We start from the raw sequence: 13407 nt of genomic DNA, 5'->3' as shown, positions 1-13407 counted from the left end.
GACAGCATGTTTTCAAAAACAGAAGAAATGTGTGACAATAGCGCTATACGCACGCAAACCATCTCTCCATTCCAGCTTCTGGATCAGAAAGGGCTGCAGTTGATTTTGGATGACTGTCCCTGCAGCCCCTCCAGCCATCACCAAGCCAGTAGCCAAATAGCGTTTGCTTGTGAAATAAAGGCTCACCATGATCAGACCATGATGGTTGCAGCTGTTCATTGGGATCCATGTCTGGAAGAGAAAAGGGAGGGAGGAAGAAGAGTCAATCTCTGGTTTCAGTGGTTGGTGCTTCCCCTCCAAGACTCTCCATCCCAAGGTCAAACTCCCAAACAGGAAAAACATGGTCTCAACTCAGTTGAGCTACAAAGCATAAATAATTTAAAATTCAGTTCTTTTCCAATTGTTTCTACACTATTGCATGGTTCCAATAGTTGTCCTAAATGTTGGATTTACTTTCTTTTCATTCCCGTGTTGCTACTTATTTATTGGGGGGGGGGGGGGGCAGGGATGTATAGTTGTGTTGTGTCTGAGTAATTGTGTAGGAGAATTCAGAAACCTGAAAAGAACTCTTTGGGGTACTTTGTATCCTTATTTTACCCAATATGGATTCTCTTCCCCCCCCACACACACACACAGGAAAAAGGAGATATTTAATTTAAAATGCCCAAAGCAGATACATACCATTTTGAAGGGGCCTGTAGGCTAAGGCAGCAATGACACATATGGCTAACATAGCGCTATAGGCCCTTAGGCTGCCTCTCCATTCCAGCTTATGGATGAGAAAGGGCTGCAGTTGATACTGGAGGACAGTCCCTGCAGCCCCTCCAGCCATCACCAGGCCAGTAGCCAAAGCGCGTTTCCTGGTGAAATAAACGCTAACCATTATGAGACCTATCAAGAAACAAAGAGAAATTGAAAGTAGTTGTTTTATATTGAAGTCCAGTCACATCACCCTCTGTTTTATTTAACATGAAAAAGGGATCTGGGAAAGGAGAAAGCTTAAACGTTGCTTTTCATCTGACACAATTAAAAACCATGCTACTATTTCTAATGAGTTTTGTTAGGAATTTAATCTAACAGTTGGGTTGGCAATATATAAATCATGTAGCAATGTTGTAATTGTTTCTTTAAATCATACGGTAAAATGTGATTGGTTGCTGTTTTTCCTCAATCGGCCATAAGGGGGAGCCAGAATGACTGCTAGCTCTCTGTTTGTTAGATGCTGGGCTGATCTGATCTGAGTGTCGTGAGCTAGTGTAAGTTTTGCAACAGTTAGCAAACCGACTGTTTGTATGATTATGGACTATGTTATTTGGATTATCCCTTAACTGAAAGACATTGATGACGGACTGTCTTATCTGTTTATGACTTGGACTGTTTGATGGACTCTGATACCTCTATTTCCACGAAAGGAAAAGCCTATTTAAACTGCAGCGTCTCTGTATCAGGGGTGGGTTCCTACCGGTCCTTGCGGACCAGTTGGTCGGTGAACCTGGAAGCAATTAACTTCCGGGAAGACCCCCTCTAAGGTGCGGCTAGAACTGGCCACCCGCAAAGGACCTCCCCAGACTTGTTTTGTTGAGCACTGGGCGACTGACGGTAGTTTGCGCCGGCCGCTCAAACTAGCACCAAGCGCCCCGTTTTCAGCAAAGCAAGCCCGGGGAGGCCCTTTGTGGGCGGCCAGTCCTAGCCGCTTGCGCCCAGCACTGCAGCTGAGGTGAAGCCCCAAAGCCCCCGCTGCCACCAGAATATCTTCTGCCTCCACCTTCTCCTCCTCCAACAGCACTGCCAGATTTGCCGTCTGACACTGCGGCTGAGGTGAAGCTGCCAAAGCTCCCGCCACCACCCCCGCCCATGGCAGTGACACATCCCCTTCCGCTCCTGAACTGGGCACCGCGTTATCCCTGTCCCCTCCTTCTGTTTCAAAAACAGAAGAAATGTGTGACAAAATTTGATTTTAATGTAAAGCATTACCTGGAGCGTAGGCCAGACTTGATCCCACGCCAACAATTATTCCACGGCTGAAAAATAGGGTTTTAAATTTTTCCGCATAGGATGACCACACCAGACCACCTATGGTCACCAGATCGCCAACTACTGCCACTTTGACGGCTCCATATTTCACCAGGAGTTTTCCGGACAGGGGAGCAAGTGTCATCATAACAGCATGGCTGATTGATCCAACCCAAGCTTAAAAAGACAAATGCATTTAATTAAACATATAAAAAAATATCGTAAAAAAAATATTATCAACTCACTTGTATGCTTTACTGATGTAAATGACACCAATTCTTGTGGATTTCAAGAGCATTGACATATAGTTTAAACCATTTGCTTAAAGACTGTTAATAAGCAAGACATAATTATAAACAAAACTGCAGTACAATATATCAAAGCTATGCTGGAAACCTTAATGTAACAATGACCTACCTATCTGCCAGTTGCTCGATTCAAAAGAACCGAGAAGGGACAGCATGTTTTCAAAAACAGAAGAAATGTGTGACAATAGCGCTATACGCACGCAAACCATCTCTCCATTCCAGCTTCTGGATCAGAAAGGGCTGCAGTTGATTTTGGATGACTGTCCCTGCAGCCCCTCCAGCCATCACCAAGCCAGTAGCCAAATAGCGTTTGCTTGTGAAATAAAGGCTCACCATGATCAGACCATGATGGTTGCAGCTGTTCATTGGGATCCATGTCTGGAAGAGAAAAGGGAGGGAGGAAGAAGAGTCAATCTCTGGTTTCAGTGGTTGGTGCTTCCCCTCCAAGACTCTCCATCCCAAGGTCAAACTCCCAAACAGGAAAAACATGGTCTCAACTCAGTTGAGCTACAAAGCATAAATAATTTAAAATTCAGTTCTTTTCCAATTGTTTCTACACTATTGCATGGTTCCAATAGTTGTCCTAAATGTTGGATTTACTTTCTTTTCATTCCCGTGTTGCTACTTATTTATTGGGGGGGGGGGGCAGGGATGTATAGTTGTGTTGTGTCTGAGTAATTGTGTAGGAGAATTCAGAAACCTGAAAAGAACTCTTTGGGGTACTTTGTATCCTTATTTTACCCAATATGGATTCTCTTCCCCCCCCACACACACACACAGGAAAAAGGAGATATTTAATTTAAAATGCCCAAAGCAGATACATACCGTTTTGAAGGGGCCTGTAGGCTAAGGCAGCAATGACACATATGGCTAACATAGCGCTATAGGCCCTTAGGCTGCCTCTCCATTCCAGCTTATGGATGAGAAAGGGCTGCAGTTGATACTGGAGGACAGTCCCTGCAGCCCCTCCAGCCATCACCAGGCCAGTAGCCAAAGCGCGTTTCCTGGTGAAATAAACGCTAACCATTATGAGACCTATCAAGAAACAAAGAGAAATTGAAAGTAGTTGTTTTATATTGAAGTCCAGTCACATCACCCTCTGTTTTATTTAACATGAAAAAGGGATCTGGGAAAGGAGAAAGCTTAAACGTTGCTTTTCATCTGACACAATTAAAAACCATGCTACTATTTCTAATGAGTTTTGTTAGGAATTTAATCTAACAGTTGGGTTGGCAATATATAAATCATGTAGCAATGTTGTAATTGTTTCTTTAAATCATACGGTAAAATGTGATTGGTTGCTGTTTTTCCTCAATCGGCCATAAGGGGGAGCCAGAATGACTGCTAGCTCTCTGTTTGTTAGATGCTGGGCTGATCTGATCTGAGTGTCGTGAGCTAGTGTAAGTTTTGCAACAGTTAGCAAACCGACTGTTTGTATGATTATGGACTATGTTATTTGGATTATCCCTTAACTGAAAGACATTGATGACGGACTGTCTTATCTGTTTATGACTTGGACTGTTTGATGGACTCTGATACCTCTATTTCCACGAAAGGAAAAGCCTATTTAAACTGCAGCGTCTCTGTATCAGGGGTGGGTTCCTACCGGTCCTTGCGGACCAGTTGGTCGGTGAACCTGGAAGCAATTAACTTCCGGGAAGACCCCCTCTAAGGTGCGGCTAGAACTGGCCACCCGCAAAGGACCTCCCCAGACTTGTTTTGTTGAGCACTGGGCGACTGACGGTAGTTTGCGCCGGCCGCTCAAACTAGCACCAAGCGCCCCGTTTTCAGCAAAGCAAGCCCGGGGAGGCCCTTTGTGGGCGGCCAGTCCTAGCCGCTTGCGCCCAGCACTGCAGCTGAGGTGAAGCCCCAAAGCCCCCGCTGCCACCAGAATATCTTCTGCCTCCACCTTCTCCTCCTCCAACAGCACTGCCAGATTTGCCGTCTGACACTGCGGCTGAGGTGAAGCTGCCAAAGCTCCCGCCACCACCCCCGCCCATGGCAGTGACACATCCCCTTCCGCTCCTGAACTGGGCACCGCGTTATCCCTGTCCCCTCCTTCTGTTTCAAAAACAGAAGAAATGTGTGACAAAATTTGATTTTAATGTAAAGCATTACCTGGAGCGTAGGCCAGACTTGATCCCACGCCAACAATTATTCCACGGCTGAAAAATAGGGTTTTAAATTTTTCCGCATAGGATGACCACACCAGACCACCTATGGTCACCAGATCGCCAACTACTGCCACTTTGACGGCTCCATATTTCACCAGGAGTTTTCCGGACAGGGGAGCAAGTGTCATCATAACAGCATGGCTGATTGATCCAACCCAAGCTTAAAAAGACAAATGCATTTAATTAAACATATAAAAAAATATCGTAAAAAAAATATTATCAACTCACTTGTATGCTTTACTGATGTAAATGACACCAATTCTTGTGGATTTCAAGAGCATTGACATATAGTTTAAACCATTTGCTTAAAGACTGTTAATAAGCAAGACATAATTATAAACAAAACTGCAGTACAATATATCAAAGCTATGCTGGAAACCTTAATGTAACAATGACCTACCTATCTGCCAGTTGCTCGATTCAAAAGAACCGAGAAGGGGCAGCATGTTTTCAAAAACAGAAGAAATGTGTGACAATAGCGCTATACGCACGCAAACCATCTCTCCATTCCAGCTTCTGGATCAGAAAGGGCTGCAGTTGATTTTGGATGACCGTCCCTGCAGCCCCTCCAGCCATCACCAAGCCAGTAGCCAAATAGCGTTTGCTTGTGAAATAAAGGCTCACCATGATCAGACCATGATGGTTGCAGCTGTTCATTGGGATCCATGTCTGGAAGAGAAAAGGGAGGGAGGAAGAAGAGTCAATCTCTGGTTTCAGTGGTTGGTGCTTCCCCTCCAAGACTCTCCATCCCAAGGTCAAACTCCCAAACAGGAAAAACATGGTCTCAACTCAGTTGAGCTACAAAGCATAAATAATTTAAAATTCAGTTCTTTTCCAATTGTTTCTACACTATTGCATGGTTCCAATAGTTGTCCTAAATGTTGGATTTACTTTCTTTTCATTCCCGTGTTGCTACTTATTTATTGGGGGGGGGGGGGGCAGGGATGTATAGTTGTGTTGTGTCTGAGTAATTGTGTAGGAGAATTCAGAAACCTGAAAAGAACTCTTTGGGGTACTTTGTATCCTTATTTTACCCAATATGGATTCTCTTCCCCCCCCCACACACACACAGGAAAAAGGAGATATTTAATTTAAAATGCCCAAAGCAGATACATACCGTTTTGAAGGGGCCTGTAGGCTAAGGCAGCAATGACACATATGGCTAACATAGCGCTATAGGCCCTTAGGCTGCCTCTCCATTCCAGCTTATGGATGAGAAAGGGCTGCAGTTGATACTGGAGGACAGTCCCTGCAGCCCCTCCAGCCATCACCAGGCCAGTAGCCAAAGCGCGTTTCCTGGTGAAATAAACGCTAACCATTATGAGACCTATCAAGAAACAAAGAGAAATTGAAAGTAGTTGTTTTATATTGAAGTCCAGTCACATCACCCTCTGTTTTATTTAACATGAAAAAGGGATCTGGGAAAGGAGAAAGCTTAAACGTTGCTTTTCATCTGACACAATTAAAAACCATGCTACTATTTCTAATGAGTTTTGTTAGGAATTTAATCTAACAGTTGGGTTGGCAATATATAAATCATGTAGCAATGTTGTAATTGTTTCTTTAAATCATACGGTAAAATGTGATTGGTTGCTGTTTTTCCTCAATCGGCCATAAGGGGGAGCCAGAATGACTGCTAGCTCTCTGTTTGTTAGATGCTGGGCTGATCTGATCTGAGTGTCGTGAGCTAGTGTAAGTTTTGCAACAGTTAGCAAACCGACTGTTTGTATGATTATGGACTATGTTATTTGGATTATCCCTTAACTGAAAGACATTGATGACGGACTGTCTTATCTGTTTATGACTTGGACTGTTTGATGGACTCTGATACCTCTATTTCCACGAAAGGAAAAGCCTATTTAAACTGCAGCGTCTCTGTATCAGGGGTGGGTTCCTACCGGTCCTTGCGGACCAGTTGGTCGGTGAACCTGGAAGCAATTAACTTCCGGGAAGACCCCCTCTAAGGTGCGGCTAGAACTGGCCACCCGCAAAGGACCTCCCCAGACTTGTTTTGTTGAGCACTGGGCGACTGACGGTAGTTTGCGCCGGCCGCTCAAACTAGCACCAGTCGCCCCGTTTTCAGCAAAGCAAGCCCAGGGAGGTCCTATGTGGGCGGCCAGTCCTAGCCGCTTGCGCCCAGCACTGCAGCTGAGGTGAAGCCCCAAAGCCCCCGCTGCCACCAGAATATCTTCTGCCGCCACCTCCTCCTCCTCCAACAGCACTGCCAGATTTGCCGTCTGACACTGCGGCTGAGGTGAAGCTGCCAAAGCTCCCGCCACCACCCCCGCCCATGGCAGTGACACATCCCCTTCCGCTCCTGAACTGGGCACCGCGTTATCCCTGTCCCCTCCTCCTTCTGTTTCAAAAACAGAAGAAATGTGTGACAAAATTTGATTTTAATGTAAAGCATTACCTGGAGCGTAGGCCAGACTTGATCCCACGCCAACAATGATTCCACGGCTGAAAAATAGGGTTTTAAATTTTTCCGCATAGGATGACCACACCAGACCACCTATGGTCACCAGATCGCCAACTACTGCCACTTTGGCGGCTCCATATTTCACCACGAGTTTTCCGGACAGGGGAGCAAGTGTCATCATAACAGCATGGCTGATTGATCCAACCCAAGCTTAAAAAGACAAATGCATTTAATTAAACATATTAAAAAATATCGTAAAAAAAATATTATCAACTCACTTTTATGTTTTACTGATGTAAATGACACCAATTCTTGTGGATTTCAAGAGCATTGACATATAGTTTAAACCATTTGCTTAAAGACTGTTAATAAGCAAGACATAATTATAAACAAAACTGCAGTACAATATATCAAAGCTATGCTGGAAACCTTAATGTAACAATGACCTCCCTATCTGCCAGTTGCTCGATTCAAAAGAACCGAGAAGGGGCAGCATGTTTTCAAAAACAGAAGAAATGTGTGACAATAGCGCTATACGCACGCAAACCATCTCTCCATTCCAGCTTCTGGATCAGAAAGGGCTGCAGTTGATTTTGGATGACCGTCCCTGCAGCCCCTCCAGCCATCACCAAGCCAGTAGCCAAATAGCGTTTGCTAGTGAAATAAAGGCTCACCATGATCAGACCATGATGGTTGCAGCTGTTCATTGGGATCCATGTCTGGAAGAGAAAAGGGAGGGAGGAAGAAGAGTCAATCTCTGGTTTCAGTGGTTGGTGCTTCCCCTCCAAGACTCTCCATCCCAAGGTCTTCCCCCCCCCCACACACACACAGGAAAAAGGAGATATTTAATTTAAAATGCCCAAAGCAGATACATACCTTTTTGAAGGGGCCTGTAGGCAAAGGCAGCCAGAACGCATATACCTAGAATAGCGCTATAGGCCCACAGGCTACCTCTCCATCCAAGCTTCTGGATTAGATAATGCTGAAGTTGATACTGGACGAAAGTTCCTGCAGGAAAAAGGAGATATTTAATTTAAAATGCCCAAAGCAGATACATACGGTTTTGAAGAGGCCTGTAGGCAAATCCACATATGCTTAGAATTGCACTATACAAACGCGAAATATCTCGCCATCCAAAAGTCTTAATGAAATAATAGTGAAGTTTATTCTTTACGAAAGTTCCTGCAGCCCCTCCAGCCATCACTAATCCTGTGGCAAATGAACGCTTTGTTGTAAAATAAAGGCTAACCATAATGTCCTATGTGGAGATAGGACTCTGGTGTGAATGGAATGGACATGAGAGTGAGGAATATAAATTCTGATAAAACATTTTCTCTTGTCTTCATTTCTTTGCCTTGCCTGACTTATCTGCTTCGACACTAAGCAAGAGCCCAGTTTTGGGGACAACAAAACCAAGATGGATTTTATTCAAGGTGCCAAAAGAAGAGAGAAGGTTCCACACACAGAAAATACTCCACAATTCTCCACTTTTCTCCTTTGCCAATTTCCCTCTTTCCCGCCACAAAATGGAGGACCCTGTGGGGCTTGTGCCATCTTTAGCTGTCTCTCTTACTGCCTGTAGAGGGCATTCTATAGTCTGGCCTTTAAGTGATGCCTGGCCTCTGCAGGCAGTGAGTAGGACAGCTAAAACTGGCAAAGACCCCACATCCTCCATTTTGTTGCTCAAGTCCCTTTTTAGAGAGGATTGTTTTTCCTTCCATAAAAAGGTAAGCAGGGAATAATGGACAAATGGAGTTGAAAGAGACCTTAGAGGTCATCTGTCCAACTGCCCAGTGCAAGATCTATTAGAGCATGTTTCTCAACCTTAGCAACCTGAAGAAGAGTGGACTTCAGCTCCAAAAACTCCCCAGTCAGCAATCAGGGTCCTTCTCCACTGGTTCTTTCCATGATTTAGCTGTCCCTCTCACTGCCTGTTGGGGGCAGTCTATCACCTGGCCTTGAAGCCATATCTGGCCAACGCAGACAGTGAGTAGGATAGCTAAAGCTTGCAAAGATTCATGGGTTTCTTCAGGCACCTTCTCACAAGGCCTTTTGAATATGAATCATATCTCTTTTATGCATATTTCCCTTTCATCATTTGGGCCTAGAGAGGGAAACCTGGATTCTCTGGATCTCTTAACACCAGATTATACTCCAAGGCAGGGACAAGATTTTAATTTCACTCCCAGAGAAGGGGTGGAATCTGGGGCTCCCCAACCTCTCCAGGTGACCGAGGGTTTCCCTTTCAGAGGGAGCCGCTCTGGCTGAAGCCAATTCGGGGCTCGAAGCCCCTTCAGGATTGGCTCATCAATGGATAACCCATACCCTCAAGGGAAGGCAGCCAGTTGGCGGTTATTGTTTAAATCTCAGGTCCAGGCCAATCAAAGCCTTGGCCTATGATGTCAGAGGCTCCTCCTAAGCTCATTGGCTGAAGCTCGCCATGGCAACCTCCAGCATCCTTGGGGAGTCTGGACCATATAATGGAGGCTCTGCTCAACATCCCTGGAAAGTGGCTGGATTGGATGGCTGGCACTGGGGGCATCGCAGGGTCTCCCTCGCCTGGGCTCCTCAGGAGGGAGAGATCCTTCACTTTAAGGCAGAACCAAGGGGGGAAGATTAGAAAAGTGGGGATTCCATTAAACTTCACAGACATGCTGATACCTGCCATGTTGGCAGCCTCCATACCTGTCACCAAACTCCTCATCCATCATGTCAAAAGTTCCTGTCACCAGAAAGGGGCTGGGCCTGGCTGGCTTTGTGGCGGTGAAGCGCACTCGGAAAAACCTGCAATCTTTAGGGGCCAAAAAAATGGCTTCAGGCTGTCCCAGTTGGGTGGGCATTGCAACCACAAAGCTAGAGGTTGATCTGCTTAATGATTTGGGGAAATTACTAAACTCTGATTTTGTTGGCCAGATAGTAGTTATTTCCCAATAACACACTTGGCCTGGCAACTGAACGTTTGTTTTCATTTTTTATTACTTGGATTTTTTATACCACCTTTATTATTTCTCTAAATAGCTCAAGGCAGTGAACATATCTAAGATTTCTTCATCCCCAAGAGAACAACCTTGTGAAGGCTGAGAGAAGGACTGGATCAAGGTCACTCACTGGGCTTTCATGGTTGAGATGGGACTCGTAGTAAGTACTTGCAGGGGGGGGGGTCTGTCTTAATTCCAAAGGTCACCACCTTTTCCTGTTATCAGAAATCATAGCAATACAAAGACAGTCAAATTGATAGAGAGCTGATACCAACTCCTGTGGGGTTTTTTGAGCAATGAGATGCCTTGAGTTGGATTCAGAATCAAATGGGAAGTCAGGATAGTTTGAAGAGAGACCAGTATTGAGGGATTTTGTTGGCGTTTCTCAAACTAGACCCCTTTAAGGTATGGGAGACTTCAACTCCCAGCCAGCCATTTAGCAAGCAGAATTCTGGGAGTTGAAGACCATTCAAGCCTTAAAAGGGCCAAGTTTGTGTTTTTATACAAAGTTATACTGCTTTAGGCCAGGGGTGTCAAACTCAAGGCCCACAGGCCAGATCTGGCCTGCAGAATGCTTAGATCCGGCCCGCAGGACACTCTTCAAATAGCGGACTGGCCCATGGCGCCTCTGTCAACAAAAACGGAGCTTGAGAGGGCCGCGAGTGACCCTACTAAGCCCTAGTTCGCTGGTAGAGCACTGCAGGAGGCTGTCGCTGCTCAAAACGGAGCCTGGGAGGGGTGCCTCTTTACACGAGTGATGTCGAACTGGCTACTCGCACCCTGGCCACACACACCCGCCCCCCCCCCACTAGGTCAAACACAATCCTGATACAGGCCTCAATGGAATTGAGTTTGACACCCCTGCTTTAGGCTTTTGTCATTTGATTGCATTAACCCTAATCTGTTCCCTGTTTGTAGGTTAAGGCAACAATGAAAAGGAAGTAGACAACAGAAGCCTTGAGCTGAAAGGGACCTTGTAAGTTAACCGCCTGCCTGCCTGCCTGCCTGACTGATAGATTGATTATGTGTCATCAAGTTGAATGTTGATGCCTAGTAGCCCATAGATCAATTTTCTCCATGGAGATCTGTCCCCAACCTGGTCCTCTGGGTCTCCCAACCTTCCCCCAGCCTCATTTTAGCTGCTTATGGGTGATCCTTCACTTTTCTCAGCATTGCAGACTTCTCCAGGGAGTTTGGTCTGCATTGATTGACAGCATGGAAACTGTGTGGACTCTGAGTGACCACAGAGGTAAATAGATCACCTGTCCCCAGTCTGGACTTTCCGGTCTCCCAAAAGTTCACCCATCCACACAGTAATCAAATCCAGCAACCTTACCCTAAAATTTCCTCCCTTTCTCTTTCCTTCCACCTTTACCAGCATTAGGAACATTTCCAGAGAGCTGATTTTCACTTGATGTGGCTCAAATATGATATTTTGAACCTGATGGTTTTTAGTTGAGATCTGGGTAGATTATATTGAAAGGATCCTTCGTCAGGAGACCCCCCTCTGCAGATTGTTGGTTATCCGCTCCTGCTGCATCTCATGCTAGCAGAAGATGATGGACTCCAAAACTTTAGGAAAAAGCCAGAATTGAGAAGGCAGGTTAGCAAAATTAGACCTGAACTGAGAGAGGATGTGACTGTGTCTCCATTTTTCAAACAGGTCAGCAACAAGGAAGAAATGGTCGTACAGCCAATATCCTTGGATGATCTCTCAGCGACCACTGATGGTCCCAACTTCCAGGTTGATGAACTGAGAGACTCCTTTGACTTTCAGACCCAGAAATTCCAAAAAGATAATCAGTGGATGAAAGATCAGCACAGCTATCTCCAGGAGAAAGTGGATCAACTTAAGACCACAACAGACGATCTGCAGAAGATCATGCCATCAGTTAGAGCTAGAGAACAAATCTTTGGTGAAATACATTAAAGAACTCTACAAAGAACTGCATGAGGTTACTTAGCCAAGTGTCCATCTCAAGTAAGAGAAGGCTGACTGAGAAAAACCTCAAAGAGGCGAGGAACTTTCTGCCAGACATTAAGAAGCACCTCCAGAGTCTGCAACATGAAGTGGCTGAGATGGACCACAGTTACCATGTGCAGAAAAACCACTACAGCCAACTGAGAAAGTCACCCCTCTTCAGAAGATGAGGGAAAACAAGAAGAAGCACCTCAAAAGTCTGCAGCAGCCGCATCTGAGATCCCAGATCCAGCTCTGGCCAGACTCACCTGGCACACAAGGTAGCAAGTCCCCCCACTCATCACCTCCCAGGTACACCAGATAGGAAATATGACCAAATGAGGTAACTCTACTTTATTGGAAGGATACATAAGATAATCTTGAAAGTCTGAAAGTACATCTCTCCCACCAACTCTTTTGAAAGCCTGAAAAATGATGGAGGGTCCTTTCTGAGGTTCTTTCTGTGCCAGTTATGCACCTGGGGGCTCCCCCACCTTATCTGATTATTCCCTGTGCAGCAGCATCTCCTTCTCTCCCCAAGGTCATTTATTTGTTACTACTCCTTTATTTTTATAAACAACTCAAGGCAGTCAATCTATCAAACACACCTTCCTTCTCCTATTTCCCCTCACAACAACAACCCTGTGAAGTAGAAGGTATAGTGACTGACCGACAGTCACCCAGCTTTGATGACTAAGGTGGGACTAGAACTCAGGATCTTCCACTTTCTAGCCTGGTGCCATATTTTATTTGCACTTATCTTTACACTTCCTTAATAGTTTGCGGGAATGCCTTGATCCAGCAAAGTATTAACTACGGTACTCCCTCATAATTAAGTTAATTAATTAAGATAATGCCTCATAAAACTGAGGAGGTGTGAATAGCAATTGGTCCTTGCTCATCTAGTTTTCTATGTTGTCATTAATACAGGCGGGATAGTTGAAGAAATAGGATTTTGTGATCAAACATGTATACCAATTCTTAGATAAAGCTACTTTGATCTTGTTTTAAAAATACCATCCAGCTTTTAGAACAATATCTACGATTTCCTAATAGAGTGCATAAGTAAACTCTAGTAGAAAAATAGATAATTTTTAGCAGTAGGACTTAACAAGACCCTTTTATTTCACATAAGAACAAATGAATGGCAGCTACAATGTGAATCTTTCATTAAGATTTCATTTATACTTTTTGTCATATCATTTTTTTTAATCAATTTTTTATTTTATTCAAAACCTCCCAAAAATGTAATTAAAATTACAAACAAGCCCCAAAAGTTAAATAAAACTACATAAAAAGTACATAAAAAGAAAAACGAAAAGAACCAGTTCAGGTGAGGAAACCAGGAATCTCTCAGCAGGGAAAAAAAAAACCTGCTGAGTCTGGATGCCATCTTAGGGAGAGTCAGGAAAAACACTTTCCTTCCAGTTGTTCATCAGCTGCCAGTCCTGGATGCTCAGCCCATCATCCCTGAGTCCTGCAGGTCATTTTCCACCAGATGTCAAGAATTTGAAGCCCTGGCATGGTCCTTCTTGACCTGGGCAACTAGAGAGCC

General features: G+C 44.7%; 1 protein-coding gene and 2 long non-coding RNA genes across 3 annotated transcripts; 1 reads left to right on the top strand and 2 right to left on the bottom strand.

Annotated features, from left to right (window-relative positions):
- Positions 1 to 2654: 2654 nt before the first annotated feature.
- Positions 2655 to 4508, bottom strand: LOC148045194 (uncharacterized). The gene is made up of 3 exons (XR_015697193.1): positions 4440 to 4508; positions 3147 to 3356; positions 2655 to 2699 (listed from the first exon to the last, which is right to left on the bottom strand). It is a non-coding gene; the product is annotated as an uncharacterized LOC148045194 (long non-coding RNA).
- Positions 4509 to 4797: 289 nt separating this feature from the next.
- On the bottom strand, positions 4798 to 9754 carry LOC148045193 (monocarboxylate transporter 11-like). Its single transcript, XM_087719042.1, has 6 exons — positions 9607 to 9754; positions 7791 to 7922; positions 7589 to 7633; positions 6909 to 7124; positions 5613 to 5822; positions 4798 to 5164 (listed from the first exon to the last, which is right to left on the bottom strand). Exons 1-6 carry the CDS (start codon positions 9752 to 9754, stop codon positions 4977 to 4979), a joined length of 939 nt encoding a protein of 312 aa, XP_087575168.1. The 3' UTR covers positions 4798 to 4976.
- A 161-nt stretch (positions 9755 to 9915) lies between these two features.
- Positions 9916 to 12868, top strand: LOC148045192 (uncharacterized). The gene is made up of 3 exons (XR_015697192.1): positions 9916 to 10052; positions 10811 to 10868; positions 11556 to 12868. It is a non-coding gene; the product is annotated as an uncharacterized LOC148045192 (long non-coding RNA).
- Positions 12869 to 13407: the final 539 nt, after the last annotated feature.

The sequence above is a fragment of the Thamnophis sirtalis genome, unplaced genomic scaffold (genome assembly GCF_051295495.1).
Source record: "Thamnophis sirtalis isolate CommonGarterSnake01/CBP01778 unplaced genomic scaffold, rThaSir2_p1.2 scaffold_6, whole genome shotgun sequence".
NCBI lineage: Eukaryota > Metazoa > Chordata > Lepidosauria > Squamata > Natricidae > Thamnophis > Thamnophis sirtalis.
Note: the sequence above shows the minus strand (reverse complement) of the source record. Positions and strands in the feature narration are given on the sequence as shown.

Bases quoted from the DNA above. Each gene is read 5' to 3' on its own strand.
- LOC148045193 (XM_087719042.1), bottom strand. From the start codon at position 9,754: ATGCCCACCCAACTGGGACAGCCTGAAGCCATTTTTTTGGCCCCTAAA. The intron at 7,923-9,606 runs GTGACAGGTATG...TTTTTCCTGCAG, and splicing joins CATGATGGATGAGGAGTTTG to GAACTTTCGTCCAGTATCAA. The intron at 7,125-7,588 runs GTGAGCCTTTAT...TGTCTTTTTAAG, and splicing joins ACCATCATGGTCTGATCATG to CTTGGGTTGGATCAATCAGC.